The sequence below is a fragment of the Gopherus flavomarginatus genome, chromosome 14 (genome assembly GCF_025201925.1).
Source record: "Gopherus flavomarginatus isolate rGopFla2 chromosome 14, rGopFla2.mat.asm, whole genome shotgun sequence".
In the NCBI taxonomy this organism is placed as follows: domain Eukaryota; kingdom Metazoa; phylum Chordata; order Testudines; family Testudinidae; genus Gopherus; species Gopherus flavomarginatus.
Window position 1 is genome coordinate 9,564,047 of NC_066630.1, and position 25,479 is coordinate 9,589,525.

The 25,479-nt window shown below is 40.4% G+C and overlaps 1 protein-coding gene across 1 annotated transcript in view; it reads right to left on the reverse strand.

Annotated features, from left to right (window-relative positions):
• LOC127034306 (cadherin-13) overlaps positions 1-24,906 on the reverse strand; it is a 145,192-nt gene extending 120,286 nt beyond the window's left edge. Inside the window, exon 1 of the mRNA XM_050923023.1 lies at positions 24,770-24,906. Coding sequence (XP_050778980.1) covers positions 24,770-24,865 — 96 coding nt within the window. The 5' untranslated portion in view covers positions 24,866-24,906. The remainder of the gene's footprint in view (positions 1-24,769) is intronic.
• Positions 24,907-25,479: the final 573 nt, after the last annotated feature.

Here is a 25,479-nt window from a genome sequence, read left to right on the forward strand (position 1 = left end):
GGATGGTGCCAGGGGCATATATATATAACGGAAATCTGGAAGAGACTGTGCTTTCAGCAGCATCATATGTTCCCCAACTCCTCATGGGCTGATGTGTTTTGGCACCGCCTCCAAATTAGAGATTTTACCAAAAGTCACAACTGATCTGTATTGTTAAGAGTTGCCCATAAATTGCTGCACACAAGAAGTCATTTGCAGCACACAGGAAGTTCCATTTGTCCTGCAGGGATAGAGCTAGTCAAAAAACTGGAATTTCTGTCCTATAGGCAGTTACAATATTTTAATATTTGTTTTTTTGGCTCAACTCTAGCCAAGAAGTAAAACTCTCAATATGTTTGGCAGAATGGAAAGTTCCTAAAATGTTGGATTTTGAATGTCAAAACATTTCATTCCAGTTTGTTGAACAAAATCAAAACATTGTTTTGATATTGAACTGCAGCCACTAGGATGTCTCACAGAAGTTGTAGATTAGGTGTCTTATGCCCCATTTTCCTCTATGGGCCAAGCTCCCTGGATGGACTAAATCTCCCAAGACCACTGTATCAGTTCAACTGGAGGGGAAGAAAATTGGGAAAACTTGTATAATTTTTTTAAAAAATTGATACTGGAGAATCTGCATTTTCTGTGAAACAAAATATCACCAGAAAATTTCCAACCAGCCATACCCAGGAAGGGAGCTGCATATTCTTAATCTCCATTTTCTGGCATGTAATTAATGAACAATTTGCATATGTAAATAATCTCATATGTATATCTTTAATCAGATTAATAAATTGCTTATTGTCATTGCCTTTAACCACTCTAAGGCCATTTATTGCTGTGCTTATAACCATCTATAACACATACTACTCATATCTGTACCATGTTTACAACATTAATCTATTATATGGTAAACCCAGTGGGTTTACGGGCTCTAGGGACTGAGTTTGTACAGCACCTAGCACATGGGATCCTAGCCCATGATAATGGATCATAGGTGCTATGTCAATACAAATGTTACATTAATAAAAGGTAACCTTAATATAAAAGGTGACCAACTTCTCATTTGGAGGATGGTACCTTCTATAGTAGAACATTATTTTACTTCTGACAGGACCAATCTGAAATATCATGAGGTTTTAGCCAAGAAATAGGTTATTTTTATCCCTTTGTTGCTAAGATTTATGAAGTTCTGAATGCCTCTGTTTGTTTATCTCATATATGCAAGACACCCACCACTATGGTGTCTGCGTGCATTTATATATTCACGCTGGATGAATTAATATTTCCAAATACAAGGAGTAGATGATTTATCTTCTCTTGTAGACCAGAACTCTAAAGACAACACATAAAGAGACACTTGGCCATTTAATGGAGTGTCCAGAATTTCATATATTGCATGGCTGTTTCGTTTTTTTTTCTTTCAGCAAAGCACTTACATATGTGCATAACTTTTAGCACATGCTTAGCCCCACTGACTTACTGGGCCTATGTTTAAATAGATGGATCAAGGCGTATCTTGTGGGATAGATTGCTGCACTGTCTCCATTATCCACAGACGACCAATCAACTGGAAGGGAATTCTGGATGGAAAGTGATTATTGCACATGTGTAAAATTCATTCTCTCAAGGAAATTGTGCTCATTTTGATGTGTTCCTTTAAAAACAACAAAAACAACTAGGTGATATTCCTTACCTCTCCTGCAAAGCTGTGTTTAAATTACAGAACAGTTACAAAGTGAATAAAGCAGATTGTTTCACATTCTGTACTCCTTTGGCCTTGCCAAAATGATTTGTATACAATTAAAAAAAAAAAGTTCACAGGCCGAGAACGCCAATATTACTTGCAGCCTGTAGCACATTTTTACTGCTCTCTTACAACATAAACCCTTAGAAAAAGGATTTGCAGTGGAAATGCGGCCAGAACCTCAGGGGCACATTGTGAACAAGTACAAAATGTTGCCTGCAAACCTTGCCAAACAAGTAAGACTGATAATATATTGATAGTAAACGGTTTGGAATTTTTATACTAATTTTTCCCATGGCAATGGATTTGTTTAATGCTCTTCATGACTATGATTTTTAGTCCTTTCAGTCATCTTGTTTTGTTTGTTTATTGCTTCAGTGAAGCACCTACAATGGCAGTGCAGTCTGGTGCTATATAAATAACAAGCATCATTAATTGTTGAGGCCAACCAAAAAAGCCCCTATTAATCGCAAAGATTAATATCTATGCCATCACCACATCATTTGCCCCTTCCTGAGTTTCCCCAAAATTGGCCGCTATGGAAACAAACTTGCTATTAATTGTATACCCTTTTCTGTCATTACAGGTGTCAACCTAAAAGTTTAAATGCGGTTGTGAACCACCTCACTCTGTCAGAGAGAACAGATAATCTTATATGACTCAACTTCTCAGTCTTGAACATGAGTGGCAAGGAGATTTCCAGTTGGATCCTGGGTGTTCTGTTGCCTGGTTTTTGCTGAATAGCCTTGAAGAGATGGGGTTTAAACTATGTCATGGGTATTAGTCTGAAGTGAATGAAGTGAAGAGTACACTCCTCATTTATATCCCCAGAGTGATAAATGTGAGAGCGTAATTTTTTTTCAGAAGGAAAGAAAATGGGAAACCAAAAAGGATTTTAGACACAAGAGAAATAGCTTATGAATTTAGATGATAGTTCAGCAGAAATAAATTGTACATCTGTTCATTCATTTTAATAAAGTGGGGGAATGACATGCTGCTGCATCCCTTTGCAATTTTTAAATTATGATCCTATAATAGTACCATTAACATTTGTAATGCAGCCCATACGCTATGAATTTTAGAAAAAAATAAATTCATGGAATAAGAGAGCATCTATTATCATTTGGCCTTTTGGCAATTACAAGGGAAAACACAGTGTCTTTTGACCTACTGCAAATGTATCCAAAAAGGATCTTACAACATCTTGACCATGTAACCTATAACTCTCTGTGTAAGTCTGTTAACAAAAAAAACTGCACTTTTCTCAAATAAATAATACAGGTGTGCAATATTCAGCTGACTGGATTCATTTCTGCTGAATAAAGCCTTGTCTTTTTTGTACTCATCAACAATAGCAGATTACTGCTGTTATTTGAAGTGAATCTTCAATGTAACAAAACAAGGTGCTCTTTCTCAGCTGCATTTGTAGATAGAAGTGTATATCAAATATTGTTAAGATCAGAAAGGAACATATCATATTACCCTGGTCTCCCACCAACTGATAATCCAAATGTGAGACATGCAAAGTGTTCTGGGTAGGGCACAATTAGATCATTGCTTTTGTGCTATTATTATGCTTTACAGAGATGATAATGGCATGTGAATTTAAGATATAGCCACGCTGGGGTGCAGCAGACATCACCTTTTAAATCCAGTATTTTGTTTTTCAAAACTGATGTCTCATGGGAAAAGATAAATTAACATTTCAGTAGCAGATGTCATGTTTTTATAAAAGCCCAGTTGGAGGTATCATTACATTTCCCTTTAATTACTAGAAGAAATGTTGTTAAGAATATAATTGTTACAGGGAGGGGGGCAGAGGGAGGGAGGGAGAGAAAGGAATAGGGAAGGAGCTTTTAAAATTGTTTGTGTATTGTTCCATTGATCAACTGATATCATCTACATGTGGGAAAAGGGAAAGAGAAACACTGACAGGCCTACAACCATGTGGAAAAAGCCAAAGCTGGATGTCAGAAGCTGTGAGCTCTTTCTGTAATGCATCCTGCCTTGCCTCCTACGACCACAGCAAATGAATCTAGACTGCATGCTTAAGCGTTTAATCTTCCAAAAGCAAAGATTTTTCTAGTGGCTATGTCTGATCCCAATATTGGAAGACAGTTGCCTTACTGTCTTACATTTTGCATTAGCCATTATATATATATATATTTCTTACCACAGCTCCAGCAGGTTGTCTGAAAACAACCTCAACAGGCAGTCTAGGTAAACAAGACTTACCGGAACTGGTGAAGTCCCCAATGGATACTGAAGAATACAAGAAAAGAAATACCTCTGGAGCACAAGACCTCTAGGCAAACACTTACCACTGACAGAAACCATACGGATTTATTGATCGGAGCTGCATTTTAATCATATGACTGGAGGAAAGAAAACAGTTCCAAGAGTCTACCAGACAGCCCCAGCATGGGGTATGATAAAACAGTTAATACCACTAATATCAGGCAGCAGATGTAAAAGGACTTAGGAGAGTTTAACATCTGCAAGACAAGCTGGATTTATTTACTCACGACTTCAATTATTATTTAAGCTGGAAACTTTGAAAAGGTCAGAACTGCTAACTTAGTAAACATGCCCTTCATTTGTCTTCAAATAATCACTTCCTCCCCCTAGCTGGGAGTACAATAATCAATTAGCCAAGTACAGTGCGCTCTCTCTCTTTCTCTCTGTTAGGATGCTTGTTTGGTTACCAACAAACAAATAAAACACCCCCAAACTAAAGCTCGAAACTTCAATTCAACCTGCAGAAGAAAATGCAATTTAAGGGGACATTCTAAGATTAAAAGGCATGGCCCTCAGTTTTAAATAGGCACACACCTGTGAGCACGTACATCTATAGGAATGCCTGCACAAACACAGATTTGTATATGCACATGCCTAAACTGTTACTTGCAAATGTGATCTCACAAACACTTGTGCACATGAGTTGTCCCATTAGACTGATCCCATAGAAATGTTTTCTCTGATTTTTTGGGGGTAATAGTTCAGTAAAATATTTGCATATTTGGATTAATACATTCATCTACAGTGTTCATTTTTCTCATGCACATTGTGGTAGAATCAGAAAATGAAATTGACTGTGGACAAAAGTGAAACTGACTTGTCTATTTTCATTATCCACCCTGGATGAAGTGGAAAAAGTAAACAAAAATCATAAATGGCACAAAAAATAAGGGTTTGTACAGTTCTATCATTTATCATCATCTGAGGTGCTATGAGTAACACAGAAAGGAACTATGTACTAATGTAACCATGTGCATATGCAAGTTAGTGACCTGACATATGCATGTAAATTAGGTGAGCATTCCATGCCTGAGTGAATGGGAGTGGCCACTGCAGATGAACAAAATGAGGATGCATCCGACGAAGTGGGTATTCACCCACAAAAGCTCATGCTCCAATACGTCTGTTAGTCTATAAGGTGCCACAGGACTCTTTGCTGCTTTTACAAAATGAGGAGGAAAGATGAGAAGTTTAATTTTAGACATGTTTAAATTTAAGGAAACAGTGAGATACCTGGGGAGACCAGCAGTGATGTGAGCCTGGACAGAGAAGGAGAGGTAGAGAGAGTAGCTGGGGTTCTGAGAATTATCAGCATACAGATGGCAATTGATGCCCTGGCAACTGTTCTTGGAGATAAGTGGACAGTGAGAAAAGGAGGATATTAATAATGGTCACCCAGGAGACATCAGCAGGAAGAGGAAAGATGATACTCCACCAAAGGTAACAATGACGTAGTGGTCAGTGAGGGAGAAGGAGGATCAGGAGATAGAGTCCCAAAAACATAGGTCTTCAGGAAAACAGGGTGGATGAGGGGACTAAATACAGCAGAGACCTTGATAAGAATAAAGATGGAGGAGAGGCCCTTAAGCTTAAGTAGGAAGAGATCACTAGCTATTTTGGTGAAGTGAGATTTGATGGAGTAGAGAGGACGGAAACTGGAATGGAGGAGGCTCTAAGGGAAGCTGGAAAATATGTAGGTCCTGGGAGCAGATGACACATTCAGGGTCTTGCAGATGAAGAAAAAGAATCAGAAAAGGTTTTATATAGTGTGGAGTAAGCAGCATGCTTGAAGGTGGAGGGACAAGTGCCAGGGAGGAGTTATTTAATGATGAGGGAGTTAGGAGGAACCCTCCTCCATGAAGATGGGAGACCTCAGATTCAGACACATGGGAAAAGGCGGGCAAGATACCAAGAAGATGGCAATGTGTTATGCTGCATGATTGAAATATGACCATTTATATCATTAATGTTGCCACTGTTAGGCAATTGCAACAAGTCTTGTACAAAGTATATCATGTAAGGTCAGGGGCCGGTACAAGGAAGTTTCACACCCTAGGCGAAACTTCCACCTTGCCCCCACCCCCAGCTAATCCCGCCCCCCCACAGCAGCTAACTCAGCCCCCCATCCGGGGAGTCCCCCCCGCAGCAGCTACTTCCACCACCACGACAGCTAATCCCTCTCCACTCTGTTCCCCTACTGCAGCTAACCCTGCCTGGGGAGACTCCCCCCACGGAAGCTAACCCTGCCTGGGTTTTCCCCCATCCAGCTCACCTCGGCTCTGCCTCTTCCACTGAGCACACTGGCGCTGCTCTAATTCTCCTTCCCCCCAGGCGTGCGGCGCTGATTGGAGGAGACTTAGAGCTGGGCTGTGTGCTCAGCGGAGGAGGCAGAGTGGAAGTAAGCTGGGGTGGGCAGTTGTTACCCTGTGTGCCCCCCCCCCCGTTACGGCGGGCAGCCCTCCCCGCTTGCCCCCCCCATGCACCTCCCCACCCAGCTCACCTCCACTCCACCTCCTCGCCTGAGGGGACTTTTAGGTGCCTCCCGTCACTAGGCGCCCGCCTAGTTTGCTTAAATGGTTGCACCGGCCCTGCACAAGGTGTCAATGGGAGAGTTATGATTTGCTAAATATGTTTATCCTGTTTAAATTTATGTATCATCACTGTATCTGAAGTTATAAATATAAATGATGCGATATATCTGTTTCCCAAATGTGTTCCTTTGGTAACACCCAGCTGATAAAATCTACATTGAAGCCAGACAGTTTTGTGTTAATGGCCCACTAAAGGCAATTTACTCTCACAATGGCCCAGCAAGTATTTTTGCAGACACTTTCGCCCCCAAGAGGCCAATGGCTGCCCCTGTGAGTCAGCAAGCCATGTAAGGGCATGTGACTTGCTCACGTGACCGTGGGCTCCATCTTGTGCCTGTAATTTTCCACAAACAGAGCTGTGAGCTTTGTTTTGGAACAGTGACATTCCAAACACGTGGAAGATGGTGTAAAAGACTCTTGAATCATCTCCATGTTGCTTCTTTCCTGCTCTGATTCTCTGGACTACGGACTCAAAACTAAAGGGAGCATTTTCTAATCTATGGACTGAGGACCTTCCAATCTCTTGGATGTTACCAGAGACTTTACAAGCCACCAGTTTATTTAATCACTGCTACAAACCTGATATAAGAACATTGCAATGATTATATGTATATCATCTATGAACTATTTTTAACTCTCTTCATCTTTTCTTCCATAAATAAACCTTTAGATTTTAGTTAGTAAAGGACTGACAACAGTGTGGTTGTTGGGTAAGATCTGAGTTATATATTGACCTGACAGTGTGGCTGATCTCTTGAGATCAGAAGAACCCTTCGTTTGATAAAGTTGGTATTCAATAATCACTCATCATAAATTCTAGTGTCTAGGTAGTGAAATAAGGGCTGGGATGCCTAAGACGACTGCATTTTTGACTTCTTGTGAAACCAGTAAGGTGAGACAGAAGTTTATTTTTGTTACTGGCTTGGTATAATCTAATGATAGAATAACTACCAGTCTGGGGTGAGTCTGTTCTATTTCTCAGCAGTTTGTCCTGAATCTGGTATCTTCAGCTGTGACTCACTGAAGCACGGTGACATTTGGCATAGTTGGCAGGATCCACAGAACCAGGTCAGTTATGGTTTGGATCAGAACCCCATGCTATTCAAAATTTGAATCCTAACATACCCACAAGGACAATATGGATGTGTTTCATCTGTATTACCTGTTAGCAGTTTGGAGAATAGTGGAAAGGAGGGGAATATTCCCAAGCCTTTACCTACCCCATTCTCCAAGTATTTGTCTGTACTCAGCGGTGAGTGGCGGGGCAAGGTAAAGGATATCTCCAATTGTTTGTCTGTTTGCCCGTTAAGCAAGCCGTCCCCCTCTCCCAGTTGTCTGTTAGAAAAGACAGCGTGACTGGTGACAGGAAGGGAGCCTGTGAACAAACAGGGAGTGTCTCTCAGCCTATGCCAGCTGAGAATTTGTCTGAGATGGCTCTGAAATTGAATGAAACACAGGAAAAAATTGTTGTGGTGCAGTAAAATGATGTTTCATTAGATAAGGCTAGGGAGGGCAGAGGCACATTTTGTAATGCAAGATGAATTGTTGTCCAGAAAAGCTCCTGAAAAGGGAAAACAGCCTCATAGTGGATTTTGCAAGCAGCTTGCTGCAACTGAGGAATGTGGAAGCGATTTGATTGCATTAGTTCAGTATGAATCACTGTCCGTAGAAAGCAATAGTTTATTTGTTGAGAGACTTTTCAGTTCCTAACTGCCAGAGTCTTTCAGATGTGTATGGATCCACTGACTTTGCTTTAGAAAGATCCAGCATGGATAGCTTAAAGGAAGTTTCAGATGGAGTGAAAATTGTTAGGGAGTTTGAACAGCCCTATAACCAAGTGGGTTAGCAGGGGTGGCGAGTTATATGGGCCCGTGGTGCCCTTGCTCCAGCAAATTCAGGGCATGAGGGCCTGGATCCACCAATATTCAGGGCTGAGTCACTCCTCCAGATCCAGCTGCCCCAGAGCATCTCCCTCTGCCCCAGCCCTGAGCCTCCTCCAGTACTGTGAACCCCTCATCCCCGGCCCCACCCTGCAGCTCCACACCCCAACCGTCTGCCTTAGCCCTGAGCCCCTCCCACTCCCCAAATCCCAGGCCAAGCCCCAGCCCTCACCCCCCTGCACCCAAACCCTCTGACCCAGCCCTGAGCCTCTCCCTGACCCCAAACCCCTCATCCCCAGGTCCAGCCAGAGTGCTCATACCCCCAACCCCAATGCTCTGATCCAGCCCTGAGCCTCTCCCACACTCCAAACCCCTCATCTCCAGCCAGAGCCCTCACTTCCCACCTGCACCTCAACCCTCTCACCTAGCCCTGAGCTCCCTCCCACACTCCAAACCTCTCAGCCCCACCCCATTAATTTTATTATGTTCAACAATATGCAGGTGCGGGGGCAGAGGCTTGGATTCAATCTGGGCACTAACAAAAATTATACAAACCTGCTGCCCCTGCTTAGCCAGCATTTTGGAGACACAATCTTGTTGGAACATGAATATCTCCATTCTCATAGACTCATAGACTTTAAGGTCAGAAGGGACCATTATGATCATCTAGTCTGACCTTCTGCACAACACAGGCCACAGAATCTTACCCACCCACTCCTGTAACAAACTCCTAACCTATGTCTGAGTTACTGAAGTCCTCAAATCATGGTTTAAAGACTTCAAGGTGCAGAGAATCCTCCAGCAAGTGACCCATGCCCCACACTGCAGAGAAAGGCGAAAAACCTCCAGGGTCTCTGACAATCTGCCCTGGAGGAAAATTCCTTCCCAACCCCAAATATGGTGATTAGCTAAACCCTGCTCATGTGGGCAAGACTCACCAGCCAGACACCCAGGAAAGAATTCTCTGTAGGAACTCAGATCCCACCCCATCTAACCATCATACCATCCCCTCCATAAACTTATCAAGTTTAGTCTTGAAGCCAGATATGTCTTTTGACCCCACTACTCCCCTTGGAAGGCTGTTCCAGAACTCCACTCCTCTGATGGTTAGAAACCTTCATCTAATGTCAAGTCTAAACTTTCTAATGTTGAGTTTATATCCATTTGTTCTTGTGTCCACATTGGTACTGAGCTTAAATAATTCCCCCCCCCTCTCTGATATTTATCCCTCTGATATATGTATAGAGAGCAATCATATCCCCCCTCAGCCTTCTTTTGGTTAGGCTAAACAAGCCAAGCTCTTTGAGTCTCCTTTCCTGAAACAGGTTTTCCATTCCTCGCATCATCCTAGTAGCCCTTCTCCATACATGTTTCAGTTTGAATTCATCCTTCTTAAACATGGAAGACCAAAACTGTACACAGTATTCCAGATGAGGTCTCACTAGTGCCTTGTATAATGGTACTAACACCTCCTTATCTCTACTAGGAATATCTCACCTGATGCATCCCAAGATCACATTAGCTTTTTTAACGGCTATATCACATTGGTGGCTCAGTCATCCCGTGATCAACCAATACTCCAAGGTCGTCCTCCTCCTTGGTTACTTCCAACTGATGAGTCCCCAATTTATAACAAAAATTCTTGTTATTAATCCCTAAATGCATAACCTTGCACTTTTCACTATTAAATTTCATCCTAATACTATTACTCCAGTTTACAAGGTCATCCAGATCTTCCTGTATGATATCCCAGTCCTTCTCCATATTAGCAATATCTCCCAGCTTTGTCTTATCCTCAGACTTTCTTAGCACATTCCCAATGTTTGTGCCAAGGTCAGTAATAAAAAGATTAAATAAGATTGCTGATTCTTTTAAGTGAACAGCTTGTGTCTCAGGTTCAGAGGGGAGATTGGGTAGCTGAATCTGTAGAGCAGAACAACTTCGCAGTTGATGTATTGAGAATGCAGGAGGTGGCAGGCAAACTCTCACCCCTAGACACTTTTGATATGTCTTGTAGTCTCTTAGTGGATTAGATTACATCTGATTCCATCTGGAAGCAGAGACTGGTAATGGAAGGACACCAGAAGCCTGGTTCTGATATGCTAGTGAAAATGGATGGTCTTTATGACAGAGTCCAGCCTTGGAATTGGTAACAGATGAGAAATTGAATTTGAAAACTAGTAAACAAACTAGTGTCTGTGTTGATGCAAATTACGTGGCTAACAGCGGGGAGCATAGCTGTTAGCAGAGAGGACACACTTGGCCAACCAAGGGAATCTGTTAAACAAGAGAGCTCAGATTTCAACCCTCCAGGAAAGGGAGGAGGAGAAAGTCTTGATCCTGCAAACGGATCCTGCAAAAGCCTCACAGGTTAACCTTAAAATACTAAAACCCCAAAGATGAGAGGAGGAAGGAAGTGATGGAGCAGAACCAGCATCACTCAGCCTTAGGGCAGGAGAGTAATGACATTTCAGAATTCAGGGAGCCAGAGCCTGGGATGGGAGGGTGAACATGGGTGCACAGTACTGTGAAGTCTGGGCTGTCCCAGCATGGGATTACACCTTTTTCCCCAATACATATGGACTGGGAACATAGGGAAAACATTTTTACACACAAATAGGTATTAAGTGACTCAGACAGCCGGTTAGAGAAAGGACTACCCTTTAAGACTCAAAGGCAACCAAGACATGGAAACAATATACAAAGATCTGAATAAATTACTTTGCTGAATCATCTTTCTCAAAAGATACTATAACTGCAAAGAATTCTTGATGTAACTCCAAACCTGCCTTTTTTTCTTTTTGGTTAAACCAATTGACATTTTCATTCTAGTAAGTTCAATAGATGATCAGCCATATTGAACTTTATTGCCTTCCAAATGGGATTGTTTCTTAGATATTTACCAACAGTTTTGCTTGAGTAAATGTATGGCTCTTTTTAGCATGTTGATTTTTATCGGTTCACTATTTTAATGTTCCAGAGCAAACGGAAAAAAGATATTTTGTCTAAATAATCATGACACTTTGATTCACATGCACAGCTGCTTAGCAAATTTTGCAGTAGCCAAATCAGTTTTTGTGTTGCTGATTGACTTGTCAATGAAGAAACTGAAAAACTGATCACAAAAATAAATTTAAACAAATGTCTCTGGAGCAATGACCTAAGCAGTCAGATAACTGTTATTTTTGTATGAATGTTCTGCAGTTTCATAACCCCGTTCTGCTCATATAAACTGTAAGTATTATGCTAGTAAATAGGGTTTTGTCTGGTGCAAATTGAATATGTTAAGATCTATTGTGGTTTATCTTGTTTAATCCCACTTATGAAGAGAAATTCTTACAGATGCTGGAGGCTTTTAGGCTGTATGGGTTTCTTAACTCATGGGATTAGTGTGATGTTTTGCCACGTATCTAACAATTCCACTGTGTATTACTAATAAAATCAGCCATGCCAGTGTCAAATAAAGATGGAGTTCTTAGCATTTTTGTTTAGTGCAGATTCCATATTTTGGAGATGCACTTAGAGAGAGGGAATCATAACCTTCTCAGCACATCAATGTATAACAAGTGTTTCCATTAAGCTAGAAAATAGTTTTTTTGGCAATATCTCAAAGCCAATACAATTTGCCACCTATTCCACTTATTGATCCCATAGTCCTTACTCCCAGTTATAAGAACAACATAACAAACACCTAGGCCCCAAACCTATAATGACCTCTGCATGGGAAAACTTTTGAACCTGCACACTGAACCATTGACTTTAACAGGGCTGTGTGCAAGACCATGTCTCTCTTCACAGAGAGGTCACTGCAGTTTACGGGCCTCAAAATATCGTACTTTCCATCTGTGGATCTCAAATATGTAACAGGTAGAACCAATAAGATTTTTTCCTCCCTGTTTTTAATGTTGATTTTTTTTTTGGCAAAAATTAGAATACTGAAACACTGGCTGAAAACCTAAATATTTCAATTCAGAAATGAGGCTGTGGTGCCTTGTTGGAGTTGGAGTTTAGGTGCCTCATGCTTTCATTGTCCTCTATAAGCCACATCAGACTACATCCGCTCAGACTCCATCTTCCATCATGAACCACATCCTCCACTCTTGGAGAACGGAGGAAGTGCATCATGAGTCCCTGGTCATGGTGCATCCTGTGAGATGTTGTCTTGTCAGAGAGTCCAGAAAATAGCAGAGAATGGGTACAAAAAGCAACTGAATTATAACTCCCAGCAGGCACTGCAGCAGTATGTTCAAAATGAAATACAGTAGAACCTCATAATTACAAACACTAGAGTTACAAAACTGACCAGTCAACCACATACCTCATTTGGAACTGCAAGTACATAATCAAGCAGCAGCAGAGACAACCCCGCCCCCACCCCCAAAATCCAGTACAATACTGTGTTACATGTAAACTACTAAAAAATAAAGGGAAAGTTTAAAAAAAATAAGAGATTTGACAAGCAAGGAAACTTTCTGTGCTTGTTTCATTTAAATTAAGACAGTTAAAAACAGCATTTTTCTTTTGTAAAGTTTCAAAGCTGTATTAATATTGTCAATGTTCATTTGTAAACTTCTGAAAGAACATCCACAACAATTTGTTCAGAGCTATAAACATTTCAGAGTTACAAACAACTTCCATTCCCGAGGTGTTCATAACTCTGAGGTTCAACTGTATTTTGTTTTTCTGCCAAAATACTTCCGTTTTCAGGTGTTTGATTTTTCAATTGAAAAATTGAATATTTCCCACAGAAAGCAGACAGTTTTTATGAAAAATGTTAATTTAATGAAAAATCCAAATGTCAATTGGCAAAATGTTTTAATGGAACATTTTTGTACAGCCCTAATAATGAGCGCTAAATATAAGATTTTATTGAATCAGAGATGCAGGGGCAGCCGTGGATTCTGGGCTAGTCCCTTTCTTTAGCTTGTGCTTGTCTGATTGGCTGTTTTTAATTTCCTTTTCTTTTTTTTTTAAAAATCTACTCTCAAATTATCTTCCCAAATATATTTCAGCTTGATATTTTCAAAACTGTTACTGCTAACTGTTTGCTCTCTAATTCCAAATGTAATACCTATGGCAAAGTTCACACTTCACACACCATGTTGAGGAAGCATATGAAGCTTCAGTTCTTGGAGAAAAGAGCAATAAATTGTGGCTTTCCGGCTTTTTGTTGCTTTCATTGTTTGGATATTTGCTCTTAGTTGAAGTAGATGGAAGAAGTCTTCAGGGGATACTCAGCGTTGGAATGGTTTAGTGGTGAGAACTACCAGCTGTAGTGAGAATTGCTGTTATTATCACTGTGTTGTTGTTGACCTACCGAGCATAACCAAATGGTTAGCAAAGATAAGGACTCAGACACTGATATCAAGACTACTTAAATCAGCTGAACATGACTAATGAAGGAAACTAGACAAAGGAAGGGAGGGAAAATAGGTCTTTTGAAGAAAGGACTCACGAGAATACAAGGTTTTTATGTGCACTGACTCAAATTATAAGGAGTGCAGGGAAAGAAACACATCTGGAGAAGCAGCGAAGTGCTTTTGTGTCCGCCCTCCCCTCCCAATTTCGTATGGTTTGAAAGATCATTTATATTCAGAGAGTCTTTCCTGTATTTATACAAGTGTTTTTGGCTGCTTTCAGATAATAAAGCATGCACTGTGTTGGTTCATGTACCCCTGAAATTAGTTTATCTGTAGATTAAATAGACAACTCCCTGTATTTCATGACCATGGCGGACAGAAACAAAGCAATGAACTCACCCTTCAAAAGCAGAGATAAATGTAAAACTCTGCTGCCTACTGCGATGCAGTATATTCTACTCTAATTATGTGATAAGTGGATGGACTCTGTGTTCAACATATTTTGCAGAAGTTTCTGAACAAAGTGCCCATACCGGTTTTACAGATAGCTAATGGAAAGCCACATGAATACAAATTATTATGTACACATATGAATTTGGAGGAATACGAGAAGCACTGATCTTCCAAATGCTATTTTTTTCCCTATGTTCCTCTTTGTTTTACTCAATGCAGAGAATAAGTATAGCCTGGTCCCATTAAATTTTACCAGTCCTACACAGCTGAATGTTTGTCACTGTGCTCATTATGGGCTCAATCCTGCATGGCACTGAGCATTCCTCGTCGGTAGGGACCATCTTCAACTCCTCCTGGCTCCAAAGGGAATTCAACACCTAGGTGCTCTTGAAAACACCACTAGGCCCCCATCTGCATAGGCAGGTGCCTAAATACCTTTGGAATTCTGGCTGTAAGTGCTGATGTCACTTTTGAAAATGAGAAAGACTCCTAAGTCATGTAGATGCTTTTGAAAATTTTACCCAATGGCTTGAAAATTGCACTAAAGATCAGCATGCAAATTAGGAAAACCCTTAATTGTTTGAGCTTTAATACCTACTCCACAGAAAAGGCTAAATATTAAACATGACAACAAATAGTATAGTTTGAATCAGACTATTAACATAAATTTAAAATAATGTAGGATTTTTTTTTGCAGTGAGCTTATAGTGCATGCATACTTAATTTAGAGAAAATATATTAATCACAATTTAGGTGTTACTTTCCTTACACAAGTATTTGATAAACAGCCCTAAATGTGACTAATAGGCACTTTGTAAATAGAAACTACCTACAACACCACGTATGCATCTGCAGCTTTGCCCCAGGCACAGACATGAAAGAACACAAATAAACCAATTATGGGACTCCCTCATCTCTTTTGTGTTCAACAAATTTGTTGCATAAAGGGCTGTGTAAAAATATTTGCAGCACAGGTAAAACCAGCAAAAAATTATGAAAAGAAAAAGTATTACATTCTGAGCTGTCAATATGCCTGCCCCATCTATGATCCTGCCTACTCATAGCAGCCTGATGAAAATTTGACAATTTTACCTATATTTTTCCTTCCAATAGATTATAAGTCAGGGACTAAAGTCAAGATAAAAGCAGATTCTTTGGTAGGCCATGACGTTCTAGGAGGAGGAGTGTCCTGCCATGCCCAGTTCCTTCCCTTGTGTTCACAAGGATCCCCACAAGTCATGGAGATCAGGGTAGAATAAGAGTGGTAGAAGTCTACCTTTCCCTTGTCCTTTTGGGTCCCCTGCTTTGAGTGTGGCTTGGCTGGACCCAAAGATGCAAGCCAAAGTGGAATTATATTATGAAAAGTGACTGTGTAAAAATGGCACCTACTTACTCCACTGACTTGCTCCATGTGTGTATCCAGAGCCTCACCTGATCGGTTTTTATACTCCTGCAGTCCCTGAACGAGAGGGTCGTGGAGTCCATTCCATCTCCCTTATCAGCCACTGAATTGCTAGTTTCCAAATACAAGGCCTTACTTATCAGCACTACCTTCCCATCCTTCTCTCCCCTCCCTTTCTTCCCTGCCCCCAAAGAGAATGGGTTTGCATGGGTGTAATTAAAGGCAAAATTTGACCTGCAGAATCTTTATTACTGTTGACAACATTCCAGGAGGAAAGCACCAGGATTGATTTTTAGATCTGAACTGCATTTTGCAAAGTGGTGCTTTTTTCATTTGTCAGCTGAGCAAATCTGATCGAAGTCACAGAGATGCAACAGACCAGGAACCAGATAATGCCACGCTTCAGAGTGTATTTTTTTCTCCAAACTAAAGCATTTGATGATACCCTAGTTTGTGGAGAGGATTTAATTATAATCCATTTTCGCTATCATGTTATTGTTCCTGCAGAGTTAATAAATAATAATGATACTGATATATTTCATTTAACCTCATCTTTTACTTGAAATGCTATTCTATCCATTTAACTGATGAGTAAATGGAGACACAGAGAAATGAATTGACTTGGTTTACCTGAACTGTGTAAAAAACCCAAGATTTCCAACTCCCTGTCCATTGTTCTAACTGCTAGATGAGGCTTTCAGTCCATTCTGAGCAGACAACTAAACTAGCTAGCAAAATACCAAGGGACCATCTCATGAATCCATCCTGAACTCAACAACATCTATCCAGCAAAACAGGATATAAGGAGACTTGAGACAGCATACAGAAGGTTATTTTGTGCTTTATTTGATAGCCTTGTTTAAAGAATCAGTCACATTTTATATTAAGGTTCCACTTATAAATGGTTCATTAAAAGGTTAAAACATGATTTACGGATGCCATAAGCATGTTATAGAGATGAGTTGTATGTGTCATGACAGGTTATAAGTGTGATGGCCACCATCTTGGCTGACATCAGGGACTGAGCCAGAATCTTCCAGAGCTGAAAGCATTAATATCTAAAGCTTGAGCCAAAGAACAAGGCTCTCTAAGTAGGGCTCTATAAGACTCATTCTCTGTGGATAAGTGAAGGAAGGAGACATGTAACACACCCTCACCAATGCATTACCATATGCACATAATTATAAATATGGTTATAAATTATGATTATAAAGCAACCGATTGACTTAGTGGAGTCTATGACAATTGATAATCATTTATGAAAACATCAATTAATCATTTATTAACCCTTTATAACCTATTTATAAATGGCTCTTTAATGTAAAATGTGACCAAATAATCTCTCTCTTGAAGGCACAGTTTAGTTAACAGGGATACAATGTCGCTATTTTTCACAGTGGGAATGTTTCATTAAAATTAAGGAGAGATTTACTTTATGTGTGTTTATGCATGAGTCAGGGAGGGATACAGAAATCTCTTTGTAAATACAAAAATAAAAAAAGAAATTTCCCAAAGTTGAGTTCCCTGATGCCATGGAACTCTGAGTGTTTAAATGATTTAACATTCTGGAAATCGAATAGATTGAAAGCGGGGGGCGGGAGTTGGAAGGGAGAGAGAGAATATATGGAGGAGAGCAAAGAGGACTGATCCTCACTTGCCCAAAACTTCTATATAAATTATCCCCACAAGGTCTCTGTGGAGTCTCCCTTGCCATATGCAAGTGGCTGTGGGCGGTAACCTCACAGCAGATGCCACCTCTCCCCAAGACCCTGCAGAAGGCACTTTACTGGTTCCAGAATCCTGTGTGGGAACAGGATGGGTATTGGGTGGTCAGCAGCACGCTGTTTTTCCCCTCTCACCCCAGAGCTTATGAAGGAAAGTTTATGCAGCCTTCCCATAGAGTGCCCTTCCTTTAAGAACATGCCCGAGATAGCAGTAGCCAGAGGAAGGACTTGGCAATGTGGTTCCAATGGAATCACACTACTGCAGAGGCACAGGGACATCTGTTGATTCCTTGGGATCCATGGGAGGTGGCTTCTACATCCCATTTTCTTAGGAGAGGGAGAACAAACCCCTGACACCACTTCTGTGATAGAACCACTTGGGGCAACACACCTTGATATTTCTTCTACTGACTATGGGCAGAAGCATGCTGACCTCTTGCCAGAATCAATGCTGTTAGAACAAAGATATTATAGAGATGGATTAGCCTGCTTATAGCTTTGTAGCAGATGTTTCACCACTAGCTCCTTATCACACACTACCAGCAGTGACATTAACCATAGGTTAGCATGCATGCATTGCAGATGCACAGCACTGCAGTGCTCTGTCACCAACTGTTACAAAGTGGCTCAGAAAAAAACATCATGTATTTTCTGAATGCACTGAGTATATAAATAACTCCCAGCACCATTAGCAATCACTCAGCCTAAGTAATGCATTGCCAAACTGTTTGAATATCCTACAGTAGGCAAGGAAGTTGTCAGATTTTCCAAAATGATCTATTCCTGCACTTCCCTTTGGTTCATTATTTACTTTGATTGGCACTCCCTTGGTACTGTACAAAAGTTGAGCCCCATATCTTAACTTTCTTTGGGAAAAAAGGCCAAATGTTCTTCATGACACAGAAATATATCTTTGTGTACAGTAATAACTCTCAAAATTCCATTAAAAATCCACTAACATTAAACAAGCCACAGTTTTCCAGAGCTCCCAGGAACAAAATCGCCACAAAATCTGCAAGCACTTCTATCTGTATGCATTATTCTTGTGCGTATGGGCAATCACCTATGAAACTGATGAGCCATTAAAGGTCTTGTGTACACATCTGTTACCTTGTCTGAACATTTTTGGAGAAACTTTGGAAATTTTATCCTTAAGTTTCCGGTCAAGACCAAATACCATTTACTTGCAAAATGCTATATTTAGGCATTTAAATTGCAATTAGATAAACCTATGGAAAGTATGCGGTGGAGTTTGAGAGTTTGCTATTGAGAAACTACATTTTGGGCCTACATTTCTTGAGTGTCTGCCACCTCTGCTCAGATACAATGGTAATCAGCAAGGTATAAGGACATGCATCAAATGGAATAGGTCACATATTTTAAGGTAGCTATATTTTGATGCTGGATTAATAATTCACAAGCACTTTCATTTTTGGTTTGATCTCACCAAGTGCTGAGCAGTCAGAACCAAATCCATCATATTATTTGGCATATGCTTAATTTCAAGGACTTGACTTGTCCTACTGAATTCAATGGGACCATTTTTCTGGATCAGGGCCACGATGTTCAGCACCTTGCATGACTAAGCTCTAAAAACACCATGAGGGCAAAGTGCTGCCTTTTCCCTCTACAAACATTAAGGTCATGTTCGCAGCAGAATGGCATAGTTCTCTGACACAGGGAAAGAAGCAGGAGACAGGCTTCTGTCTGAGGAATCAGCATCCACATCATATGGAATTTATGGAGGAGCTGAAAGAACTGCAGTTATCAGAGTTACTGGCTAAAACACCCTAGGAGCGAAGAGAAAATGACTTTGGTGACTATTGCAACGTTGTGTGCACAGCAGAGGCTGAGCATGAAGAAGATGAAGTATGGATTGGATGAATGGACTATAAGGTGGACAGAAAGTCAGCTAGATTGTTGGGCTCAACAGTAGAGATCAATGGCTCGATGTCTGGTTGGCAGCCGGTATCAAGTGGAGTGCCTCAGGGGTCAGTCCTGGGCCAGGTTTGTTCAACATTTGTTCAGCAAAAGGATAGATTGCACCCTCAGCAAGTTGGCGGATGACATTAAGCTGTGGGGAGAGGAGATATGCTGGAGGGAAGGGAAAGGGTCCACAGTGACCCTGGCAAATTGAAGGATTGGGCCAAAAGAAATCTGATGAGGTTCAACAAGGACAAGTGCAGAGTCCTGTACTTAGGATGGAAGAATCCCATGCACTGCTGCAAGTTGGGGACTGACTGGCTAAGTGGTAGTTCTACAGAAAAGAAATTGGGGATTACAGTGGACGAAAAGCTGAATATGAGTCACCACTGTGCCCTTGTTGCCAAGAAGGCTAACGGCATATTGGGCTGCATTAGTGGGAGCATTGCCAGCAGATCGAGGTAAGTGATTATTCCCCTCTATTCAGCACTGTGAAGCCACATCTGGGGTATTGCATTCAGTTTTGCCCCCCACCCCCACTACAGAAAGGATGTGGACAAATTGGAGAGAGTCCAACAGAGGGCAACAAAAATGATTAGGGCTGGGGAACATTATTTATGAGGAGAGGCTGAAGGAAATGGGCTTATTTAGTCTGCAGAAGAGAAGAATGAAGGGGGAATTTGATAGCAGCCTTCAACTACCTGAAGGGGGTTCCAAAGAGGATGGAGCTAGGCTGTTCTCAGTGGTGGCAAATGACAGAACAAGGAGCAATGGTCTCAAGTTGCAGTGGGAGAGGTTTAGGTTGGATACTAGGAAAAACTATTTCACTAAGAGGATGATGAAGCACTGGAATGGGTTACCTAGGGAGGTAAGTGGAATCTCTATCCTTAGAGATTTTTAAGGGCCAGCTTGACAAAGCCCTGGCTGGGGTGATTTAGTTGGGGTTGGTCCTGCTTTGAGCAAGGGATTGGACTAGATGACCTCCTGAGGTCTCTTCCAACCCTCATATTCTAGGATTCTATGATGATGATTCTGTGCAGTCTGCCTACAGTAAGACCAGTGAACAAAGCCCAGTTTAAATGTGTTTTGGATAGGTGTCCAAAAATTTGGCTCTTAAGGATTAATTGAAAAAATGTGTAACTATTCAAGAACAGTTACAAAAACACTATTCTTGATATATACTGTAAAATCAGAGTTTAACGGGGACAGGGAGAAAGGGAAGAGTTGCCTCAGGCATCAAAACAAAAATCACCTTTAATGAACAGACATAGACTCAAACAAAGCTGAGGTTGCTTTGCACTGGGGATTTACAGAAAACTTCTGTTAAGCAATCTAGCGTATCTCAAACAGAAATGTAAACACTGGTTTCCAACTTGGGGGAAAGCAATAAAAATCTCTGGACTTCCAGTGAGACAGCAAGAAAATAGAAATTGAAAGCATTTTAAGGAACATTGTACAATCTTCCACTTTGTAGCTATACTGGAGTACCTGACATTGCATCAATGCAGTGTCCAGATTTTTTTTTTATTAGGTACACACCACACAACATTCACAACAAGATGCATCTGTGGTATAGCTCCATTGACTTCCATTGTGTCAGACCAGCAATGAATCTGGCCTTCAGAATTCACGTTTAAAACATAGTTTATTCGAGCTACCTTCACAACACCATGAAAAATAAAAGCAAAAGCTATTTTCAGTAGAAATTATATTGTCAGATGATAAAGCAGGCCACTAAATATGTATTTGCTTCATAAAAGAGAAAGGGACCATTAGAAAATATCTTTAAACAGAAGGGAGATAGTTGGAAAAAAATACATCAGTACTAAAAGAACCCATATAAAGCAGCCAATCTCAAAGTAAATAAAAGATGATAGCACTTCTAAATCAAATTATTGTATTTATTGTATTTGAGTTTTCTGCCTCAAAAGCTATCCTGTAGAAGCTGTCTTTTCTTTTTTCCTTTCTCTTCTTTTAAGCGTTATTGTTGTCAGCTGTGAGGAAAGTCTACCTATAACTATCTGTACCGAATTTCAAATGCAGTAATTATGGCACCTTAAACTAGTAACTCAAAGTAAAAGGCTTTCTTTTAACTGTAAATTGCCATGATGGATTTTTGTCTCCTCCACATTTTTGAAGAAAAGGGTATTTAATTTTTGTAAAAGATGCCTGACTGGCAGGTCAGAGGTCAGCTCCACTTTTTTATACACAGAGAAAATATACCACAGGTAGCAGCCATGCAAACATCTTCACACTACCCACCCCAAGCATCTGCAGAGGAATCACACAGGTGAGAAGTGCGGTTTGGTTTCTGGCTTAGATTTGCAAAAGCTGCTTGGTGGGACTTGGGCAGGTACTTCAGTTCCACCAAGTCTCAAGTCAATGAAAGTCCTGCACATCCTTAACAGCAAGCGCATGCTTAAGAGCTTTCTGAACCAGGGACTCTTTGTTGCCATTTCATGCCTGGTTTTTAAGACTGACTAGTAGATCTAAATGCAGTGTTGCTTGATGGGATGGGACATTGATAGAAACTGGAAAGAGACCACCAAAGGCCACCAAATTCAGAAGGAAAAAAAATACTTTCAGGTACTATTAAACATAGACTGCATCTGAGCAGTAAATCTGATGAAGAAATGAAAGGGTCTGATTTATGAATTACAAATATTTTTCTGAGCCATCCCATCCACTGGCAACATTTACTGACTTGAAATCCTGACAGCAGCAGGTTGAAAAATCCCAGGCTTGTGCTTGTTTTCAGAACTCAGCTTTACCAGGGCAGAGGATTTTTTTTATTATAAACTACTATTTTAAACTGTAATGGAAGGGATCAAAACAGGATACATAGGGGGAAAAAAGAAAAGAGGACAATAGGACTAAATAGAGAAATCAGGCAAAAGCATTTCAGAAAAAGTGTAACAAACATATGATCTAAAGCCAAACTTTTCAAAGCTGGGTGACTAAAGTTAGCTGCCTAAATCCATAGTTATAAATGCAAATGGTCGGGTTTTCAGGTAGGTCAGGTCCCACTGACTTGTATGGAATTTGTAGGTGTTCAGAACTTCTCAGAAACAGACCGTTTTCATTCAGCTGAAAATGTTGGCCTAAACTACCAAAGATTATTAAAGCAAACCATAAGAATGGTTTCAAGAAAGACATGTAGTTATTTCTAGAGAAGAGGAGGATTGAGTGAAATGGCAGAAATTCAGGGAAGCAGACATGTGAAAGCCTAATTGGTAGCAATGTTGAATACAATGGCTCCCTATTCTGATCATGTTGAGTCTTCTTACGTACTTATAACTATTAATGGGGAGCCTATAGTTATACAACATTATATGCCTATTTTAACTAAAAGTCCTAATGAAATAGCTCTTATAGGGTTAAGCGCCTGATCCAAAGAGATAATTCTAACAGGATTAACAGCCTGATCAAAAGCCCCTGTAAATTAAAGGAAAGGCTCCTTTTCACTTGAATAAGTTTTGGATCAGGCCCTAGAAACTGTTTGTGGTGTTGTTTAGTGGCGCTCCAGTAAAAGCACCCTGCTGAAAGCCGCTAGTGTTGTTGACATTTAGCACCACATTTTTACTGCAAAGAAAAGCTGTTTTGAATCCTTCTTGTTTTTCAGTCTGGTCCCTCAATCTTCAGTGCTGACAGAATGATTATTAGAGTGAAATTTCTATCACTCTTTTGAAAACGAAACACTGCCAAGTGGATAAAATTAAACAGGGGAAAAAACAAACAGCAGCAAGAAGAAAAGAATAGTTTAATAATACAATTCCCCCTTCCCTTTCAAATTTATATTATATTCAGCATCTCTAGTGTTCACTTCCTACAATCTGGAAATATTCCTGTAAACTGCAGAAGTCTGTGAAACTTTTATGGCCAAATCTGGTGGGTTTGGGTGTCAAACTGACTGGTGGAATTAGCCTATGCTCCTGGGAGTCTTTTGCCCTTTTTGGTCACCACAGGTAGGAGGTAGAAAAGGAAGGATCTGAGGAATGGTTTGCCTGAAGCCAGAAAGCTTTGTCATGACAGGGATAGAGGTTTAAAATGCCATCGTTCTACAGACAGGCGATGTCTTTTATGTTTGTTTTTTTTTCTTCCAGGCACTCAGAATTGTTCAATAGAATTCATCTTGCAGGGCAGAAAATTATCACAGAGAACAGGTGAAATTTAAAAGGCATCAGGACCAGAGTTTCATAACCAAACTCTGAAAGCTGGCAAGTCTCAAAGGGAAAGTGCTGAAATTCGTTGCCTTCATGACAAAACATGTTGATTTCAGCTGAGTGTCATATTATCATATGACCCAGAGCTAGGGAGAAAGGAGGAAATAGCTCTGTAGGCTTAATTTAGATATTATCTTATCACCCGCAGCCCATTTCTCTACAGTACTTTATGTTACAACATTTGGGGTTTGCTTGTGTTCTGCTTTTGGAAATTATATTAAATGGTGTATGTAAGTGTACTGATTTAAGGGAGGGAGAATTTATTAGATATATCCCCAGGGAAATTATGTCAACCTGAGCCCAAAAGCAGTGGGGTATAATGAGCAAAAATTAAAAAGGGAGAAAATCCTGAAGGATTCAGAGACCAGGGATTCTGTCCAAAGAGCCAGAACACTGTCCAAGGATCCTGCAGTGTTCTGAGTTTTGTTTCCTGTGTATCAGTTTCCTGAAATCTATGTAAGCCCAAACTGACTGGTTTTGCATAGGCAAGGTGGGTTAGGTAATACCTTTTACTGGATCAACTTCTGCTTGTGAAAGAGACAAACTTTCAAGCTTACACAGAGCTCTTCTTCAGGTCAGGTTTTGTTTAAGAAGACATATAAGGTGAGAAAAAAATGCTTTTAATCACTACTTTCCAAATAAAAGTTTGTCCTGGGCATGATGTTAAACTCCATCCTCCATTGCCTTGGGAATACTTCTTGGTTGAAGAAAGGCTAAGGGATCTCACCCGGACAGAAAAGGTGCTCATACTGAAGTGATAGGCAGTTAGCAGCTCTGTCTAGGTTGTTCTCTGGCAGAAGCTACAAACTCTATGTCACTGAGCGTCCAAACTCACGCTGGGCTTTGGATCTGGATCAGTGGTCTAAAGGGCGGACGACAAGCCTATGGTAGCCTCCTCTCCTCCATAACTTTGCCTAGGCATATGCGCCAAAGGTCTTGGCAAGACAGTCGCGGGGATCTGAGAGAGCCACATGGGGCAACTATCACGATTTCCAAGCAGCCCTGTATAGGGATGGCCTGCATGTAGCATGTGACAGTGGCCCTAGAAAAGGTGGGTCTAACAAGCTGAAATAAATCTGGCCATAGGTGTTTCCCTCCCTCATAAAATAATGTTATTTTATATTCAGAAAGAGAACTATGTACAATTGGATGCAACGATTAATGGAACAAAACAATGGCAAATTCTTACCTCTTTCTTGGTGAATTCCGGTGGGTGATCATTTTTGTCATCGATAACAATGGTAGCTGTTGCTGTGCCAGTTAATCCCACATCCAGACCAGCCATGTCCTTCGCTTCTATAATAAGCTCATACTTTGGGTTTTCCATTGTCTGGAAAAAAAAATTGAAAGATCAAAAATTCAGTTTCCTCTACTTCAGACATCAAGAGCAACAACAAAAAAAACACAATTTGGTCTGATGCAATATAAGACAAAAATTTATTTGAGCTACTACTTTACTTCAGGAGAGAGTGTTGCTCTCCTCTGGGCTCCAGGGACTGGAAGGGCAAATTTTATCTAAAATAGAATATGAAGTAAGGTATAATGGGTTTCTGTTTGTGAACAGTGTATAAGCTACACCATTATTCAACTGTATGGTGAAATGGGACAGAAATTAAAATATTCCCAGGTTTTATGCACTTCAATGGACCAACATTTGGTCACATGATTCATTAATGTTATGATAGTTACATAATTAAATCCTAAAGTCACATATTGAACATAAATTTACACTTTATTCTATTAAGCTTTATGTACTCTGCACATACTATTCTAAATGGTAGTCCAAATATTCAGAAGTAACGGAAGTAGGAAAGCCATATCTAAAATATGTAATGGCTGGCACAAAAGAATTAGATATGGTGACATTAGCACGTTAGACCTAGCTAACCATCCAGCCAG